This window comes from Stenella coeruleoalba (genome assembly GCF_951394435.1).
Source record: "Stenella coeruleoalba genome assembly, chromosome: 11".
NCBI classification, from domain to species: Eukaryota; Metazoa; Chordata; class Mammalia; order Artiodactyla; family Delphinidae; genus Stenella; species Stenella coeruleoalba.
The window spans coordinates 52531551-52552365 of record NC_137157.1 but is presented as its reverse complement, the minus strand read 5'-3'; the positions used below and the strand labels follow the sequence as shown (position 1 = coordinate 52552365).

Genomic DNA, 20815 nt, shown 5'->3' with positions numbered 1-20815 from the left:
CTTGATTTGGATATTTTGAGTGTGTGAGCTATCTCCCGCGTGGTATAATGCTGATTGTTCTCGATTAATGTCTTGATTTGATCGCTGTCAACTTCAGCTAGTCTACCCGACCGTGGAGCATCGTCCAGCGAGAAATCTCCAGCACGAAACTTCTCAAACCAGTTTTGATGTTTGATCGGTCACAGCACCTTCTCCATACACTGCACAGATCTTTTTGTGTGTTTCAGTTGCATTTTTACCTTTCTTGAAATAATAAATCATAATATGCCGAAAATGTTGCTTTTTTCTTCCATCTTCAATATTAAAATGGCTACACAAAAACTCACTAATTCTGATGTCTTTTTTTTTTAATGTACGCTGATATGACAGCTGTCACATACAATCTAGCAAAATTGTTTCAAATGAAGTTCAGTCCAGTGGTTAAGACTTCCCCTTCCAATGAAGGACGTGCAGGTTCGATCCCTGATTGAGGAGCTAAGATCCCACATGCCTTTCTGGCAAAAAACCAAAACATAAAACAGAAGCAATATTGTAATAAATTCAATAAAGAATTTAAAAATGGTCCACAGGCATAAAAATCTTTTTTAAAAAAACCAATTCATTAAAGGTAAGCTTTTACCAACAAAGAGGTTGGAAACTTTATCCAGAAATGTTAAGACTGCATCAGGGTAGAGTTGAATCTGTCAGAACACAACAACTTAAAGCTCTAACCAACAGTCTACTCCACACTCATGTCCTACAAGCTTTCCAGCTAAGAAGACTGCCAGACAAGTTGAACAGCAAAACCAGATACAACTGACCGAAAAAAAATAGTAGCCCAACTTAGCAAGGCTTGACATAGAAAATGGATAGACAACATTCAATTTTACAGCCTCTATTTGACAAAAGGCTGCATGCCTATGTGCGTTCAAGTCACATCATAGTAATTAAACTCAATTTTTTTCATATTTTTATTGTAGCAAGGTATACATAATATGATGTTTGCCGTTCTAACCATTTCTAAGTGTACCGTTGAGTGGGAATTACATTCACAATGTTGTGCCACTACCACCACTTAAATATTTTAATGGACATTTATATTCATTCGTCTGTCAATACAGCAGGCTGGGATGGAGATCACATGTTGAACAAAAACTGCCATGGTCCATGCCTTCATGTGGCCTTAATGGACTAAGGTGCTGTTTTGGTTTTTTTTCTTTGCGGTCAGATGATGGTGAAGTCTTTCTGTACATCGGAAGATGGGCAGGGTTGAAAGTGGCCGTGGATACACTGCAGAGGTCATGGATTGGCGCGGGCGAAGGGGCGGTCTTCCAACGCCCGATTCCAGAGTCCGAGGCAAGAAGGATCTTAGCGCTCCCCGAAAGGGCGGGGCCGTTGGCAGGGCGGGACGGAGGAGCCTCAGAGAGGCTTAGGCGGGGCTGAGGGCGGGGCCGAGGGCGAGTCCTGGGTGGGGCGAGGGCGAGGGGCGGGGTCGGGGCGCGTCGGGGCGGAAGCGGCGGGCGGGTCCGTTTCGGATGACTACACCCCCTGGCAGGGCCTGCGTCTGCACCCGGCGACGCTAGGGCCGCGGAGCTGAGTGGCGGCTTCGCCTCCGGCCCATCTCCACAGTGGTGGTGGCCTGAGGGGAAGGCTGAGTGGGATGCGGCTGACGCGGAAGCGTCTCTGCTCGATTCTTATCGCCCTGTACTGCCTCTTCTCCATCTACGCCGCCTACCACGTCTTCTTCGGGCGCAGCCGCCGGACGCAGGACGCGTCTTTGCGGGGCCTCAGGAAGGGGGCTGCCCCGGCGCGGGAGAGGCGAGGCCGAGGTAGGACACCGGCCCGCGGCCTCCCTCCTCAGCGGCGCGCCGGGACTCGGGGCTGCGGGCTGGTGGGGGCTGGGCTAGCGGAGCCGCGCGGCCACCGGTCGCGCTCTCGGACCCGGGATTGCCCCCGGGCCCCGGTATGCGCTTTTCCTCCTTCAGCTCTCGGTAGCCAGCCCAGGCCTCGGGACTGGAGGATGTATGTATGAGTGCCCCCGTCCTCGTCCAAGTCCCACACGCCGTCCCCACTCCCTACCCCTGGGGCTGACAGGTGCGCACACCTTTAAAACACATCTTAAATATCCAAGATATTTAGATCTTCTGCCCATTTTTGGATTGGGTTATTTGTTTTTCTGTTATTGAGCTGCCTGAGCTGCTTGTAAATTTTGGAGATTAATCCTCTGTCAGTTGCTTCATTTGCAAATATTTTCTCCCATTCTGAGGGTTGCCTTTTGGTCTTGTTTATGGTTTCCTTTGCTGTGCAAAAGCTTTTAAGTTTCATTAGGTCCCATTTGTTTATTTTTGTTTTTATTTCCATTTCTCTAGGAGGTGGGTCAAAAAGGATCTTGCTGTGATTTATGTCATAGAATGTTCTGCCTATGTTTTCCTCTAAGAGTTTTATAGTGTCTGGCCTTACATTTAGGCCTTTAATCCATTTTGAGTTTATTTTTGTGTGTGGTGTTAGGGAGTGTTCTAATTTCATACTTTTACATGTAGCTGTCCAGTTTTCCCAGCACCGCTTATTGAAGAGGCTGTCTTTTCTCCACATAATTCAAAAAGAGTCATGTACCAGAATGTTCATTGCAGCTCTATTTACAATAGCCAGGACATGGAAGCAACCTAAGTGTCCATCAACAGATGAATGGATAAAGAAGATGTGGCACATATATACAATGGAATATTACTCAGCCATAGATAGAAACGAAATTGAGTTATTTGTAGTGAGGTGGATGGACCTAGAGTCTGTTATACAGAGTGAAGTAAGTCAGAAAGAGAAAAACAAATACCATATGCTAACACATATATATGGAATCTAAGAAGAAAAAAAAAGGTCATGAAGAACCTAGGGGTAAGACAGGAATAAAGACACAGACCTTCTAGAGAATGGACTTGAGGATATGGGGAGGGGGAAGGGTAAGCTGTGACAAAGCGAGAGAGAGGCATGGACATATATACACTACCAAACGTAAAATAGATAGCTAGTGGGAAGCAGCCGCATAGCACAGGGAGATCAGCTCAGTGCTTTGTGACCACCTAGAGGGGTGGGAGGGAGGGAGATGCAAGAGGGAAGAGATATGGGAACATATGTATATGTATGACTGATTCACTTTGTTATAAAGCAGAAACTAACACACCATTGTAAAGCAATTATACTCCAATAAAGATGTTAAAAAATATATCCAAGATATTGTCACAAAATGCCAGAGATTTGCTGGAATGCCGCTGGCTTAAGGACATCTATTCCCATATTGAAACAAAGAGCCTGCTCTAATCCTGCTGTGACTTCTGAAGGCCAGAGCGCTTCATCTCCAAGTTTTGATCCCCTCTCTTGTATTTTGACCTATGTCAGGATCGGACTCAGGCTTATTTCTCCCTTCTTTCAGAATTTTGCACAATAGTATCTGAAACTGTGGGACACTTTTCATGTTGAAGTCAAGTTTTTATGTATAGGTTGCGTTTTATATATATATGATCTGCAAAGAACTGGCAAAAGTTAAACTTGTAACTTGATGCATATTACTGTACCCAGTCATTTTAGAAGGCTTTATTTGGGAGAGAGAATTTCCTGCCTTGTGTTAACATTTTATTATTTTATATCAAGCTCTTTCAGGGTAACGGTTCAATCAAACTTAAGTTATGATTTCCTTTTTTTATTTTTACAGTGTTTAACCAGTTCAAATTCTGTTGCTTTATCTCTTTGAAAAATTGAAGTTAGGATGCAATTAAAACTCCCTAACATCTAATTTAAATGGCTTGAATTTATCTACAACTGCAGCTCTATCTTATTAATAACACTTGTTGCTCTTTTTATAACATAGAACAATCTACTTTGAGAAGTGAAGAATGGAATCCTTGGGAAGAAGATGAAAAAAATGAGCAAAAACACAGACTGCAGATATTAAATAAGTCCACAAAAGAGAAAAAAGACTTCCATGTACAAATCTGGGGCAAAGCTGCCATTGGTAAATTAATGTTTAAAGCTAAGACATGTAAAAAGCACTTTGTTAATATATTTACAGTTTATTTCATCATTTGTTAAGACATCTTGATGCATTTTTTCACTTTTTCTCAATATTCCATTTCTCTTTTCTGTTAGACAACATCTGTGTAAATGCACACACACAAACACACACATGCACACATATATTCTATTGTTGGTCTTTAGCAGAGCACAGCTTTATTTGTCAATACAAAGAGTGGGTTGTGTTTGCATAATTATACTGAAATGCCTATGTCAACTGAATTTTCATGGAATTATGTGTCTATTGGACACTTGATGCACAAGTACAAGATGTGGCCCCTGCCCTTAATGGCCAAACAAGTTTGGGAAACATTGAACTGAACAAAGTTAAACAAGGTTCTTTATTACAGGGCTTTGTCAGAGCCTTTAATATGACAGTGTTCATTGTGAATGTCTAAGAAGGGGATATAGTATGTAGTTGATTAAACTTGTTTGCCCACAAAAGCATTTTTGCTCTGAGTATCATGAGAGTGTAGTGTTCTAAGTTATATGATATGCTCAATTAGAGAATGGGGGACCCTCAATGGGGGGTCCCCCCCTCAATGGGGGTCCTCAATGGGGGACTCTGACAGAAGAGTCAGAAAGAATTTAGTGAGTTAGAAGGGGCTTTCTTTGGCCATAAAACGTTAGATTTATGTACAGTACGGGATATGGATAGAAGGTACCAGGTGAAAGGAAAGTAAACAGAATAGTAGTGCCTGACCCATGATGTTTCATAAATTCATAGTCACTTGCATACATACATATATACATCCTTGAAAATTACTACTGACCTCTGAAGTTCTAGTACCCAGACCCAGGCATCCAATCATCAAGTTATAGCAACATTTTTCTCTATAAAATCTCTAATATTAATTTCTTCCTTTAAATTTCCACTTCTCCATTCTAGTTTTTAATTATATTGACTTCTTAACAAGTTTCATGTTTCCAGACTTTTCTCATTTCAATCCAATAGGCACAAAGTGTCCAGATGAGCTTTATCAAGCACTGCATTCATTCATCGGCCTATTCTCTAGGCACAGTCATAGGATACCAGTCGTAGAAATTCCCATTCCAAAAGGGAGAAGATGGAAGGAAAATGGAGTCACAGGTTTAAGCAATTTTGATATCCAGCCAGGCAAACTCCATTAGGTTTGAATGCCTGGGAGTACTCTGTGGCTCAGAGCTTTACTTCTGGACTTTCAGCTCCATGCTTGGGAAGTCATCCTTCCATTTTCAGGAAGGTTAGCATGTGTTTGCAGCTCAGTAGTTTTATCATCCTGTTCCTGCTGTTAGAATTTTGGGAGTCCAATAAGCTTGTTTCATTTCAGGCTGTCTCTGTCCCTTTTAGTCCAAGCTAGCAGTGTTTCTGCTAATATAACATTCTCAAGAACCTTGTGGGTCTCCCATTTATGTCACAAAGATTTGCTTTTTTAGACAAGAGTTCCTCCACAGGTCTTACCTGGATAATCCCATCTCTGTTTCTAGCTTCTGTTGAGATGGTTAAGGAGATCCATAAATTAACACCTAATATTTTCAAAAAACCCTCTTTGTGATTGAGTATTCTGACCAGGCATTAGCAAAGGGATGTCACCTACATCCTTAGCCTTCTCTCCAGAGCATGCTTTCTTGACAGTGAATCTCCTAATTTTTCACCTCTTTTGCAATCTGAATAGGGTAAGAATTCCCGAAATCATCAAGTCATTGTTCCTTTTTGCTTACCAGTTTTTTCCTCAGTCTCTCTTTTCAACTCATATTTTACTGTAATCAGCAAGATGAAACCAGGCCACAACTTCAACACTTTACTTAGAAATCTCTTCAGCTAACTATCCAAGTTTATCGTTTACAAGTTCTGCTTTGCATATAACTGCAGGACATAATCCAGCTAAACTTTCTGCTGCTGTATAACAAAGATCCCCTTTTCTCCAGTCTCTAATGACATGTTTCTCATTTCCTCCTGAGCCCCTACCAAGAGCAATTTTAATGTGCATAGTTTTACCAACAGTCGGTTTATGGTGATTTCGGTATTCTCTAAGATGATACAGGTTTTTTCCTACTGTTCTCCTCACTTTCTTCTGAGTTCTCAGAACTGAGTCACTAACATCCATATTTCTAGCTACAGTCTGTTCAAGGCAATCTATTCTAGGTGTTTTTTAATCATGCTTCTCAAAATTCTTCCAGCCTTTCCCCATTACCCAATTCCAAAGGCACTTCCAGATTTTTAAGTATTTGTTACAGCAGCACCCCATTTCCAGGTACCATAATCTATTGCTACATAATCTATAGGTTCCTTTAGCTGCCGTAACCAACTACCAAAAATTAGTGGCTTCAAACAACACATTTTTTAATTGATCTGTGAGTGACATATAACATTATATAAATGTGTTTCAGGTGTACTACATATGATTTGATATATATATTGTGAAAGGATCAACATAGTAAGTCTAGTGAACATCCATCACCTCACATAGTTACAATTTTTTTCTTGTGATGAGAACTTTTAAGACCTACTTTCTTTGCAACTCTCATATGTGCAATACAGTATTATTAACTGCTGTCACTGTAAGTTTATTAGCTTACATTTCTGAAGGCAGAAATCTAAACTGTGTCCACAGGGCTATATTCCCTTTGGAGGCTCTAGAGGAGCATCTGCTTCCTTGCCTTTTACAGTTTCTAGTGACTGCCTGCATTCCTTGACTCATGGCCCCACCTCACTCTGACTTCTGCTTCCTCCTCACATCTCTTTCCCTCATTTTCAGTCTCCTGCCTCCCTTTCCTGAGGACCCTTGTGATTACATAGGACCCACCCAGGTAATCCAGCATAATCTCTCCACCTCAGTATCCTTATCTTAATCACATTTAGAAGGTCTCTTTTGCTTTGTAAAGTTAACATTCATAGGTGCTAGAGATTTCATCTTTGGACCTCTTGGGTTGGAGGAGAGCATTACTCAGCCTACCATATTTGGAAAGCTTTATCTGATTAGCCAAGTCTTTAAACATGGGTTTTGTGTGTGTCTTTTAGTACCACGGTGTAATGAGAATGGAACAAAACACATCTCTCAATCTAACTTTTTAGTTACATTTACGTAATTGGGCTCCCTGATTACCTCCTCATCTCCAGATTACCTCATTGTATGACAACACAGAGTTCTGAGACCTCTACTCACAGAGCTTTCATTCAGGTGAAATCATGATAAAACGTAGGGGCCCGCCTAAGGAGAAAAGACACAGTGGCATTTGTTTGCAGAGGGCATCATGCAGTGAAGGATGTGTGTTCAGGTGGGGAGGAGGTAATATCTCCTTGACATATTGAATGTATATGTACATACATGAGCTTCTCTGGTTCTGTTTGGCACAAGATGGTGATTTCCCCCCTCCTTCTGTTATAATATAGAAACAGTCCTAATCATACAGTAACTTACACTGTAATCATATAGTAACTTACACTGTAATCATATAGTAACTTACACTGTAATATAACACATTTCAGGATAAGATAGGTAGTAAAGGTCCAGTGATGATTAGGGGTTTCTCAAATATAGAGTAAGAGAGTTTTTTGTCTTTAATATAACCCACATTTTACACTGACAACCTCTGAGTTTAGTCTCTCGTACATTAGCTGCCATACTGATGATTTTGAGCCCAAAGAGGAATAGAATCTGGTTTCCTAATCAAATGATATGAAAGAGCAGAACATAAATTCATCTCACACACTAGAGTACACCAGAAGGTACATGCTTTCATTTTTTGTTTTTTTAATTACCAGGTTTGTATCTCTGGGAGCATATTTTTGAAGGTTTACTTGAGCCCACTGATGTGACTGCTCAGCGGAGAGAAGGAAATTTAGTTGTTGGAAGAACACATTACAGGTATTAATTGTGCAGCATTAACCTTTGATATGTTGCTGTACAATTTTTTATGTAAATACTAGAAGAAAAATCAGAGGAAAATATATCAATATTTATAGAAAATATTTTCACTTCAACTTGTGAAGGATGGAGAGATAAACCTCATGTATATATATTTGTAGTTAAAGCTTACCTTAAACATTTTCTTATAAAATTGGATGTTACAAAATACGGGTTTTTTGGAATCATGTGTCTATTTCATTTTAATCAAAACATGTCTGATTATATGGAAAAGTTCGTGCTCTAAATTTTGCAACATTTGGTTGTTGATAAACATGTAACATTCTGTATGTTGGAATAATATGAAAACTTAAAGTATTTTTATTTTTCTCCTTCATGTAATAGATTCACATATTTTTATATATTCACGTGGTAGCAAAGCTACTGCTATTAGTTTTGAAATTTTTATCAAAACATTTCATATATGAATTCTATCATGATTTGATAGTATAGATTACCATTTCACTGCAATATTCAGAAATCTTTTTTTAATTCAATAAAACCAATGTATTATTGACATTTTTGCACTCTTATTTTTATAAAACTTTTTATCTGTGATTGCATATTTTCTGAAGATTTTTAAATAGAATTAAGATCATTTTATTTAGAAATATTGTGACAATGAAAGAATGCTATTTTCTATTAGATTTTGCTTTCTTATTGAAATAAAAACCAAAAATAATTATTTTAAAATGCTTATTTCATTTTACAATTATATTATTAAGGGAAAAAAATGTGAACCAAAGATTATGGTTTCCTTTAGGTTTCCATTTATTTCTCACAGAAATCAAGAGGAAGAGCTGTAGTTAATATCAGTTTCATTTGAATTTTCGCTGCTCTTTTAATTCTTTATTTACTGTATACACACTTGGAAAGCAATTTCATTGCATGTATCTTTTCAAAGTAATCATTCTTGAAAAGTAAACAGGCTTTTAAATCATCATTGGTAATGATTATTTTTCCTTTTATCTCCAGGCTTCTATTGATCTAATCCCATTGAAGAGTTTATACATAATCCTAAACTTAAAATAGTTGGATTTGGGTGTTTGAAAGTAAATGTGTATTATGCATATAAATGTAACATTTTGCTGTTTTAAAAGTAAACATGTGTTATGAGTATTAGTCTATTAGGTCTACCTACAATATATATTAGCATTTTCAAAAGAGTTATTTGAAATTCATAGAGAAGTTAATATACAGTGTTACTGCAGCAAAGGTTTTGAGCAAATGGCATTAACTCCCAAAAGAAAAACTAACTTCCTGTTTCCTTCTGAAATTTTTACCTGAGATTTTATATTATGATTAAATAACAATGCTACTTCCTTTTAGAATTTAAGAGAACTGTATATTCAAGGAAGTTCACTATTGTAAAAGATTTTTTTAAACATTTTATTAAAGTTTTAGGCTTATGGAAAGTAGCATACATAATTTATCCAAAATTAATAAACTTTTATGAAATTGCAAGTTTTGAGTTGAATCAGGCTACATGGGTATTAACTTAAATGTTTCAACACATTCTTTTTTTTTAAGTTATTTATTTTATTTATTTATTTTTGGCTGCATTGGATCTTTGTTGCTGCGCGCCGGCTTTTTGTAGTTGTGGCGAGTGGGGGCTACTCTTCATTGCGGTGTGTGGGCTTCTCATTGCGGTGGCTTCTCTTGTTGCAGAGCATGGGCTCTAGGCGCATGGACTTCAGTAGTTGTGGCTCGCGGGCTCTAGAGCACAGGCTCAGTAGTTGTGGTGCACGGGCTTAGTTGCTCCGTAGCATGTAGGATCTTCCCAGACCAGGGCTCGAACTTGTCCCCTGCATTGGCAAGCGGATTCTTAACCACTGCGCCACCAGGGAGGTCCCAACACATTCATTTTTATTTGACCAAAAGTGAATTGGCAGTAATCGGTCATCTTGAAGATACAGAAAGAGTTTCTAAATACTATCAAAATCCTTTAAATAAGCATAAATACATTCTATTTAAATAAATCCTTAAGTTTACAAAGAGCTTATATCATTTAACGTTAATTTCACAGCACTTCCGAGACAGAAAATAGAAAGGGTATCCTCAGTGTTCCAGGGTCGATCAGGCTCCTGAATGCTGATTCTTATCTATTCATAGGCCCAAATAATGTAATCCAGAATGTCAAGTAAATAACTCAGAATGGAAATAGAACTGTCGGTCAGTCCACATGTTTGTATTGGCTTGACCAGCACATTCTTTCCATATAGGCAGACTACAAATGATACCTAAATATTTGAGAGTTGTTTGATTAAATATGGAATCAAAATGTGGGCTATAACTATATATAGCACTTCCAAATCTGTGTGTTTCAGAAGGGAAGAAATGAATGACTCCATGTTCACCACTGAGTCAGTACCATACATAGGCTGTGCTCAGGATGTGAATAGATGAATACATGCAGGGCAGACTGAACTTGTGAGGCAGGCTGGTGAAGTCCAGTCACCTGTTGGCAGTGTAGCAATGTGACTGAGTTGTTAAGGGCACAGACTCTGAAGCCAGAATATCTCAGTTCCAATTCCAGCTTTACCTCTTATTAGTGTCTGACCTTGGCAAGTTTCTTAACCTCTCAGTGCCTGGATTTCCTTGAGTTTAAAATAATTATAATGTAATATATATATATAAAATATATATATAATATAATAATTTAAAATAATTATTAAGGTAAATATTAGTTTCTATTTCACAGGATTGTTTTGAAGATTAAACGCATTAATAGATATACAGTGCTTAGACCAGTATCTGGCACATGGTAATCACTAATAGAAGTCTTGTTATTAGTTTTATTATTTTTACTGTTACTTAAATAGGTACTGCAACATCTCCCTACCTTTCAGTTCTCCTTTTTTCTGTGTTTCCATTATTGTCTATTATCTCTCCATTCACATACCTCCCAGTAAACACCTTTTTGATACATGTTTTCTGTTAATGTGTTCAATTAGGTTACAAGCTAGCATGGCACCCATTCCGTCTCTTGAAGGAACTTTGCCTGTTTCAGCTCATATCTGTCATATGTTCATTTATAGTTTAATTTCAAAGGGCAACTTTATGTTTAATTTCTTAGGAGGCGTCTTCTGCTTATCATAACCTTTGATTATCCCCAAAAGACTGCCTTCAGAATTCTGTAATGTGCATGTGCAGGCATTATCATAAGATATATAAATGTCTACCCATTTGATAAAACAAAAGTTAGAATTAAGTTTAATTCTAACTTAATTAAGTAATTTAGCATAAATTACTTAAATTACTTAATTACATAAATTACTAAATTACTTAATTCGTTGTTATCTAAATTCAATTATACTTGCTTTTTTTTTTAATTTATTTTTGGCTGCGTTGGGTGTTTTGTCTCTGCGTGCAGGCTTTCTCTAGTTGCGGCGACTGGGGGCTCTTCTTCATTGTGGTGCGCAGGCTTCTCATTGCGGTGGCTTCTCTCATTGCGGAGCATGGGCTCTAGGCACGTGGGCTTCAGTAGTTGTGGCACGCAGGCTCTAGAGCGCAGGCTCAGTAGTTGTGGCTCATGGGCTCTAGAGCGCAGGCTCAGTAGTTGTGGTGCACGGGCTTAGCTGCTCCGTGGCATGTGGGATCTTCCCCGACCAGGGCATGAACCTGTGTCCCCTGCATTGGCGGGCGGATTCTTAACCACTGCACCACCAGGGAGGTCCTAAATTCAATTATATTTTCAATGAGCATCTGCTCCTTATGAAAAAGTTGAACTTTTCTCTGAAGCTCACGATAAAATGTGTCTGATTCCTATTTTTAGAATTTCCAGATATTACTATTATAAGAATTTAGTGAGCTCACTACTCATTACAGTGAGTGAAAGCTTTTATAGATAATATTAATGGCTATACTATGTTTCAGTCATATACTGGACCATAGATCAATACAGATCTCAAATAAAATTTTCATTGGTAAAGAAAGACAATATAGTTAATTTTTCACAATGCCCATTCTCCCACTCCAGCCAAGCTAGTATGAGGGTGGGAGTGTTCCATCATAAACACTGAATTCAGAAGGCGTGGAGTCATGGCAATGATGCTGGCCACAAAAGTAGGGTGAATTGCAACAGCTATTCAAAAGTAAGGGCCATTCATGGGTTCGGTATACCTATTTTCTAAAACTATGTATTAACCAAACATGATGTAGAATGCGATGGCTGAGAGCTGTGTGGATGGTTTAGCTTGTGTGCTTCTTCTTTATCAAGGCATATGCCAGACTCTTAGCTGGCAATTATTAATCTTATCTGTAACTCACTTAATGTAATAGCATATAGCGTTTGTTCAGTAGCACTCACTGAATTTAGAAAGAATGAAACAATAATTATATTGGATTCTAAAAAACTATATTTTGCTCACGTTCAGCTTAGAACTCAATATTCAAATGATTTCTCTGGACTCTGTAAGTATTGAAAGTACTTATTGGGAAGAAAGTTTTCTTCCGAACCTAGCAGAAAAATAATAAATATTGAAAATTAGAAGTTCTGACTATTAAATATATGCTAAGAAATCTAGAAGAGCAAGTCACTGTTTTAAAATTCTGTGTATGAGCTTCTTAAATATGTTCATTTTTCAGCTAATGGATATTTGTGACTGATGCATGATGAATAACTTCAGGAAACTAAAATACATCTTTTATCATGCATAAATATACTATAATATCTCATACATATGCCCTACTTTATGTAATAAATGTATAGCTAGAAATTTATTAATAAATTGAATTTTTGTAACTTGATTCATATTTTAAATGCAGTAGGAGAACTTAAATAAATTGGTAGAGCAGATAACTCCCTTAAAGAGAATTATGGCTTAACTCATTCAGCATTTACTGAGTGCCTGCTAGTTAGTTCCTACTAGGCTCTGAGGATTTCAAAGAGAATAAAATACTTTTCCCTAGCCTCAGGGAGTTCACACACTAGTGGCTGAGATAAACACATAAATAATTTTCATACCTTATACAAAGCATAATGGTAAGGACGTGCATACTCCTTAGTTGTTAGGGAAATATAGAGGGAAGGCCACTAACTCAATATGAGTAGAGTTGGGGATATGGGGCCTATCAAGAAAGGCTTCCTAGAGGAGGTGATAGCTGAGCTAAGTCTTAAAAGATTAGTAGGATTTAGGAAGGCAGTGAGAGGAGTGATTATATTCCCAGCAGAGGCAATATCAGGGCCTAAGAATTGATAAACAGCTTGGGTTGTGCATAGAATCGCAAACCATTCAGAATCCCTAGAGCATGAAGATGGGGTAGGGTAGCTCATATTGGGAGTGGAGGACAAGGGCCAGATGGTCATGGGCCTTGTATTTGCTACATTAAAACTCTTGGACTTTATTCTTGTTCAGTGAAAAGCAGTTGAAGATGATTAAGCTAGATAGTGGTATTGTCATGTATGTTTTTTGTGTAGATGTCTCCAGTAGCCATGTGGAAAAATGATTTGAAGGAGACAGCTGAATGCAGGCAGACCAGGACATTGCATTAGGAAACTATAAGTATCCAGCAGAGATATAAATAAGGGATGAAATTGGGAAGTGGTATTCCAGCAGAGCCAGGAATTTTAGAAATTTGGGGACAAAACTATCAGAATTTAAGGATTATTAGATGAGAGCAAGAATCGAATGTGATAGTTCCCTGGTTTCTAGCTTGCATGACTGGATAGCTAGTATGCGTTCAAGATAGAAAATACAGAAAGAATAAAAGCAGATTTTTCTACTCTTCTCTAGGCCACTACCCAACACCTGCCTAACCCCCTCTTTCTCAGCAGACAACCCTGCCTCTATTTCCTCAAGATATCCACAATTATCTCCCTTAACTAGCTGCCCCTCTAACATTTACCTACATGATCTCTATGTGATCCCTCACCTAACATTCTCTCTTTCCTCAGCTCTCAGACAATGAGATGATCTCCCTCACCTGTGTTCAGTATTAACTCCCTCCACCTGTGCATCCCTTCTGCATATCCCAAGACCTTGCTTCATCGGTTACTTCCTTGCTCTCCTTTGTCTCCCACCTTTCACTCATTATTGCGTTCTCACCTTCTCATCCACACTTTCAGAAGAGTTGTCTACACTTACTGTCCCCACTTCTTTTTTGTAATTTATTTTATTCAAGTATAGTTGATTTACAACGGTGTGTTAATTTCTGCTGTACAGCAGAGTGATTCAGTTATACGTCTATATACATTGTTTCATGTTCTTTTTCATTATCGTTTATCACAGGATGTTGAATATAGTTCCCTGTGCTATACAGTAGAACCTTGTTGTTTATCCATTCTATATATAATACTTTGCATCTGCTAATGCCAAACTCCCAATCCATCCCTCCCATACTCCCCATGCCCCTTGGCAACCACAAGTCTGTTCTCTATGTCTGTGAGTCTGTATTGTAGATAAGTTCATTCGTTTCATATTTTAGATTCCACATGTAAGTGATATCATATGGTTTTTGCCTTTTTCTTTCCGACTTCATTTAGTATGAAAACCTCTAGGTCCATCCATGTTGCTGCAAATGACATTATTTCATTATTTTTTATGGCTGAATAATATTCATTGTGTATGTGTACCACATCTTCTTTATCCATTCATCTGTCAATGGACATTTAGGTTGTTTCCATGTCTTGGCTATTGTGAATAGTGCTGCTATGAACATAGGGGTGTATGTATCTTTTTGAATTAGAGTTTTGTCTGGATATATGCCCAGCAGTGGGATTGCTGGATCATATGGTAACTCTGTTTTTAGTTTTTTGAGGAGCCTCCAAACGGTTTTCCATAGTGACTGCACCAATTTACATTCCCACCAACAGTGTAGGAGGGTTCCCTTTTTTGCACACCCTCCCCAGCATTTGTTAATTGTAGACTTTTTAATCATGGCCATTCTGACTGGTGTGAGGTGGTATCTCATTGTAGTTTTGATTTGCATTTCTCCCCACTTACTTCTTACTGTCCCCTTCTCATTCACTTCTCAACCCACTGCAGTGTGACTAACACACCTCCCAACACACACACAACTATCTGAATCTTATGGGATTTTTTTTTTTACCCCTAAAGTTTCTTTACCTAAATCTGTGCTTCCCAAACTGTATACTGAGGCACCCTGGGGCACCACAAATATTTGTAGGAATCACAATTATACTTCATATCTGTCAAACACCATGCAAACTAGTTTGAGGTAGTTCAAGTTTCAACATTAGATCACCCTACATCCATTTCAGAGATGTCATACATTTGAGGAGCTGGATTTCCTATGGTTGCTGTGATCAAATCCAAGTACTGTGCAAAAATCAAAGTGGAACAGGCAGCGACCGAGGCAGTGTCCTCTCTGATTCCAAGGTTTGAGAAGTTGTGTAGTGCTCAGTGGGTGCACACCTCCCATTATTAAGTATGTGTAGTTAGTTAAGAATGAAATAGGAATATTATTTTTTCCTTCAGTGTATGTGTATTATTTTTAAAGTGGCTTCTAAGCTCTTAGGACATAAATACTAAGTTATTTGGATCTAACAACTTAAAAAACTGAACCATTACTCATTTCTTCTGGCTTGAAAAAATTACTAAAACACTGAAAGTCTTGGGAACCATTAAAATTTGGGAACCTCCGATCTATACCTTAGCTCCAGAGCATTGACCCCAGGGCTTTCACTATTACTTGAACATGGCCTTGAGGTCTAGAAAACCAATTAGTCAGAGCATAAGAGCTGACATGCCTGCTTGCTGGAATGTGAGAGCATTCTACAAAAAGAGAGCTGTGGAGATTCCAAGATCAGTCAAATGTGCCCTGAATGAATCATGCTTTTGTTAATTTGTGTGGATCAATAAAATTAGAACTATTCTCACCTATAATTTTAAAGGAGAGAAAAAGTGTTCATGTACTACCAATAATAAGTATTTTAAACCTATCATAATTATCATCATTCTCTTTAAAGTGCTTCCTAACCCCTCAGATTCTGCCCGTTCTCTTAAATTACTAAATGATTGCTGAATTATTTGGCATCTTCCTGTCCAAAGCAGACTCAAAATGCAGCTCTGATCCGTGTAGCTTATTATCACTGTAGAATAATGTCATAGAATTCATACAGTACATATACAGACAAAATACATATTTATATTTTGTGTTTTAACTAATATCTACTAATTTGAGTACTTGTTAACCATAGTGTCATGGGAATGACTCAAGCTCTGAAGTTAGATCTTTTGTTTTGTTTTTGTTTTTTTTGTTGTTGTTTTTTTGCTGAAGTTAGATCTTGATTCAAAACTTGATGCTGCCATCACAGGTTGTGCAACTTAAGCCTGATTTCCCAAATGCAAAATGGGGGACTAATCTCTGCAGAGTTGTTGTGGAGGTTAAAGGATAACCTGTGCAGAGTGCCTATGTATCATGTATATAAAAGGCATTTAATAATGTTAGTTTTTATCCCCAACAATAAGCAAAAAAAGCAGGATTTCAGCATATTTGTACTAAATATTAAAAGATTCTAGCAAGTTATAAAGAAATGTTTGAGCAGCTTGCAAAGAACCTAGGACCGTTGTAACTAAGTTTCCGATAGGTTAAATGGTATTTTTTGTATTTAATGCATATTCGTGTAAAATATTTCAATGGTATTGGTTGTTCGAAGCAGCACATAATATGAAATGTGAGTTATGACATGTATCTGTTCCTTTTATGATATTTTTTAAATACCTTAAAGAATAGAGAGTAATACAGTAGATTCCCATTTACCCACCACCTAGAACTAACAAATTCTGGCTCTCTGTCATACTTGCTTCAGATATTTAACTTTCCTCGTAAAAGAATTAGATATTTCCAGTAAAGGCAATAAATGCTCTCTTTGTATTGTTCCTCAGGCCCTTTCCTCTTCCTTCCTCCTAAGAGACAACCACTAACTATCGTGAGTTTGTTATATATATCTTCCCATTCAAATTTTTATATTTATACTTTTATTAGATATATAAGGTAAATATTTTTTCCTGTGGGTACTTTCAAATTTGCATATAATTAATCTGTCTACAACCAAAGTTTCCCACTAATCTACATCTATGTCCCATCATCCAGAGTTGTTCAAAAAAACATGTGTTATAGAAATTATTTCTAGAAAGAACATGGATTAAGTTTCATTATATACTTTATATAAAATGATTTAAAACTTCTGATACCAAATACTTTTGTTCTCTTTTTGTTTGTCTCTTGTTTTTGTTTTGTGTTTAACAGCTTCATCACTGGTCCAGCTGTGGTCCCAGGGTACTTCTCTGTTGATGAGAATAATGTGGTACTCATTCTAAATGGAAGAGAAAAAGCAAAGGTCTTTTATGCCACCCAGTGGTTACTTTATGCACAAAATTTAGTGCAAACTCAAAAACTCCAGCATCTTGCTGTTGTTTTGCTTGGAAATGAACATTGTAATAATGAGTGGATAAACCAGTTTCTCAAAAGAAATGGAGGCTCTGTGGAACTACTTTTCATAATATATGACAGCCCCTGGATTAATAACATGGATGTTTTTCAATGGCCTTTAGGAGTAGCAACGTAAGTACCAAATATTCTTACATGTTTTTAGACTCTAAGACCTGAATTTCTGTATCAGCAAGATTGTGTTTTAAATTTGTAATAAATGTAGTTCTTCTGAGCTTATTGAGGCTGTGTACAACCTTTTGTATGGGCAAAAATATGGTTTGGTCTCATGCTTTGGTAATAATGATGTTTTTTAGAGTATTTAGACTTTTATGAGGAGAGCAGATGAGTTACATTTTTGTATTTTAGAACCCCAAGTCATAGGATAAATTTTAAAGTTTATCACTAGTACCTTAAAGAAATGTTTAGCGGTGGATGGCAGACAGACGGACCTTCCTAAAACAATTATAGAATCTCTATATATAACTATACCTATATAAGTATATAGATATAGAGTTTTCTTAAATCCTTACTTTATTTCTTCTTTTTTTTTGAGGGGGGGCATGCCACATGGCATGCGGGATCTTAGTTCCCTGACCAGAAATTGAACCCATGCCCCCTGCAGTGGAAGCGTGGAGTCTTAACCACTGGACCGCCAGCGAACTCCCCTTAAATCCTTACTTTAGATCCAATATTAAATGAAGAGCACACTGACCCTGGGGTTTGGGAGGATTATAATATGCTCAGGTCTCCGACTAAGATTGATAGAATTTGCACAAATCTGTTGTGTAAAAAGAAAGGGTAATTAAATATTATGTAATATATGTAAAGTCTTTCTATAGAACTGGAAACTTATTTTGTATCATTCTGTTAATAGAGAGCTTTGAATAACAGTAAGTTGACTTTAAGTTGCCACTAGTACATAAACTTCCTGATGGCAGGGATTTTTGTCTCTTTTGTTCACTACTTTATCTGTAGAGCCTAAAACAGTGCCTACAGAGTAATCATTCAATAAATATTTGTTGAATGGATGAATTATGAAATAGCTCAGTAATATGATACTGTATTTGAATCAGATGTTCATTATGCATTATTTTATCACTGGTTACAAAATGTGACCTTAGACTGCTGCCCAGTTGGCTACACAAATATCACCAGGGAAGCACATTAATAAGACATATTCCCTGGCCTTCCACAACAAAATTCTGACTCAGCAGGCTTAGGGTAGGGCAGACAAAAAGGTTTGTTAGGTATAGCCAAGTTAAAGGTGCTCTGAAAAATCTGTCCCTTGTGTAGAGCCCATATTTGTAAAATGTTTTGAAACAAAAGAATTACTTCTTCACAGTAACTCTGGTAATGTTGGACAAAGCCAGTATCTTTCCTATAGAGCAGTGGTTCTCAACCAGGTGCAATTTCACCCCACCCCCACCCCCAGGAGATATTTGGCAATGTCTGGAGATATATTTGGTTGTTACAAGTGGAGAGAGGAGGTTGTACTGGCATCTGGTGGATAGAGGCCAGGGCTGCTGCTAAATATCTTACAATGTAGAGGACAGCCTCCACAATGGAGAATTATCTGGCCCAAATGGCAGTAATGCCGAAATCGAGAAAACCTGTTACAGACTAACTGTTACGTTAAGCTTTCTCTTATGTGAAGGTTGTAGTTCAGGCACATAATTTGATGCCTGGAATTACCAAATGCCTATTAGAATGGGCCAGTTGCAACAGGCCTCTCCTGTGTGGGATGTAAGGTTGTTTTTTTTTTATCTACTTGATAAGCCTTTGGAGTTGGAGTTCTTTGCTGTAGCAGTATGTATTCTGTAATCTTTCCATCACCTGCCTAAAACATTAATTAAATCATGATTATTATGAATGTAGAAGATTCTTTATACCTTTAAGGTCTTAAATTCAACCTGTCTTATAACTTCAGGTAAGTAATGGAAGTTGAAGAATATAAAAAACAAAGCACTTTAGGCACATAGTCTCTATAGCAATTTTGTAAAAGATGTCAAAGTGAGAATTTTTTTTAAGTCAATAGATTTAGGAACTTTTCCAAAGTAAGCATGGAAAATTATAATTTGGGGTTTAGAAAATCATATTTTAAATCTCTTTTCTCTACATCATCATGCTACCTAAGATGTTAGATTATGGAAATTTTGCTAGCCCTATTGTCATATATTATTAACTCACATGTACTTATTTTTACAGATACAGGAATTTTCCTGTGGTGGAGGCGAATTGGTCAATGCTGCATAATGAAAGGCCATACTTGTGTAATTTCGTAGGAACCATTTATGAAAATTCATCCAGACAAGCACTAATGAACATTTTGAAACAAGATGGGAATGATAAGCTTTGTTGGGTTTCAGCAAGAGAACAGTAAGTTCTGTGTCTACTTGATTCATCCATTTTGTCTCCAATCTGAGAGTTGCTTTGTGTGACAGCACAGGTTTTCACAGACATTTTTAACTCCATTAATACCAGTCTTTCTCCAGAAGATGCATGAGTAATTAAAGCTGTGAAGAAACTATGTTATATACATTAAAAATAGAGAGACTCTCCTGTAGTCCATCTTGAAGGGGAATGCTGGTAACTATCATATGCAAATGTCAATTGTTCAGGTTTCCTCAATAATATTTGTTAGTCAGATTTGAACACAGGAGATTGTAAATGACAGTAATGGTCTTAGGTTCATCTCTGAGATGTTCGGCAAACCAGTTCAGTGTTCCAAGACTGGCATGCCATACTCCTCACACCTTCAGGAAACTGACACCACCCTGAGGACAGAGGCCATGTACTATTCTTCTTTGAATCCCCAGATGTAACATAGGGCCTTGAATAAAGTAGGCCAGGATAAGTGGGGAGTGGATGGATGGATGGATGGATGGATTTAACTGCATTAACTTTCTTCCATCTTTTACATGGTAATCATGAAACAGGTGTTCATGGACTGAAGGAAGAAATTTGGGGATCATTCATTTTATTTTTAGATAAACAAATGGAGTTTCATGTGTAAAGCAGAGTCATCAGAGAAGTAATGCCTAAACAAAAATGTCCTTTTAGATCTAGAAATACATTAATTGGCGCAGATACTCGCCTGACTCTACTACAACCAAGAATACTCTACCCAGCAAGACTCTCATTCACATTTGATGGAGTGATCAAAAGCTTTACAGACAAACAAAAGCTAAGAGTACAGCACCAGCCTTACAACACATGATAAAGGAACTTCTCTAAGTGAAAAAAAGAAAATGCCACAACTAGAAAGAAGAAGATTACAAAATGAAAGAAGTAAAGGCATACAGTGAAAGTAGGAAATCACCACACACAAAGCTGGTAGGGAGGTTAAAATACAAAAGTAGTAAAATCATCCATATCCACGATAAGCAGTTAAGGCAGCAGTCCCCAACCTTTTTGGCACAAGGGACCAGTTTCGTGGAAGACAGTTTTTCTACAGACTTGGGGTGGTGGGGGTGTTGATGGTTTGGGGA

At 37.7% G+C, this 20815-nt stretch overlaps 1 protein-coding gene across 2 annotated transcripts in view; it reads left to right on the top strand.

Moving 5' to 3' along the window:
• Positions 1–1426: 1426 nt before the first annotated feature.
• Positions 1427–20815, top strand: part of RXYLT1 (ribitol xylosyltransferase 1) — a 28054-nt gene continuing 8665 nt past the window's right edge. Inside the window, exons 1-5 of one of the 2 annotated variants that reach the window (XM_079937094.1) lie at positions 1427–1808; positions 3842–3985; positions 7790–7892; positions 17145–17459; positions 19533–19703. In XM_079937094.1, the coding sequence (XP_079793220.1) occupies positions 1640–1808; positions 3842–3985; positions 7790–7892; positions 17145–17459; positions 19533–19703 (902 nt within the window). In that variant the 5' untranslated portion in view covers positions 1427–1639. The remainder of the gene's footprint in view (positions 1809–3841; positions 3986–7789; positions 7893–17144; positions 17460–19532; positions 19704–20815) is intronic. The other variant, XM_079937095.1, reaches the window with a different exon arrangement.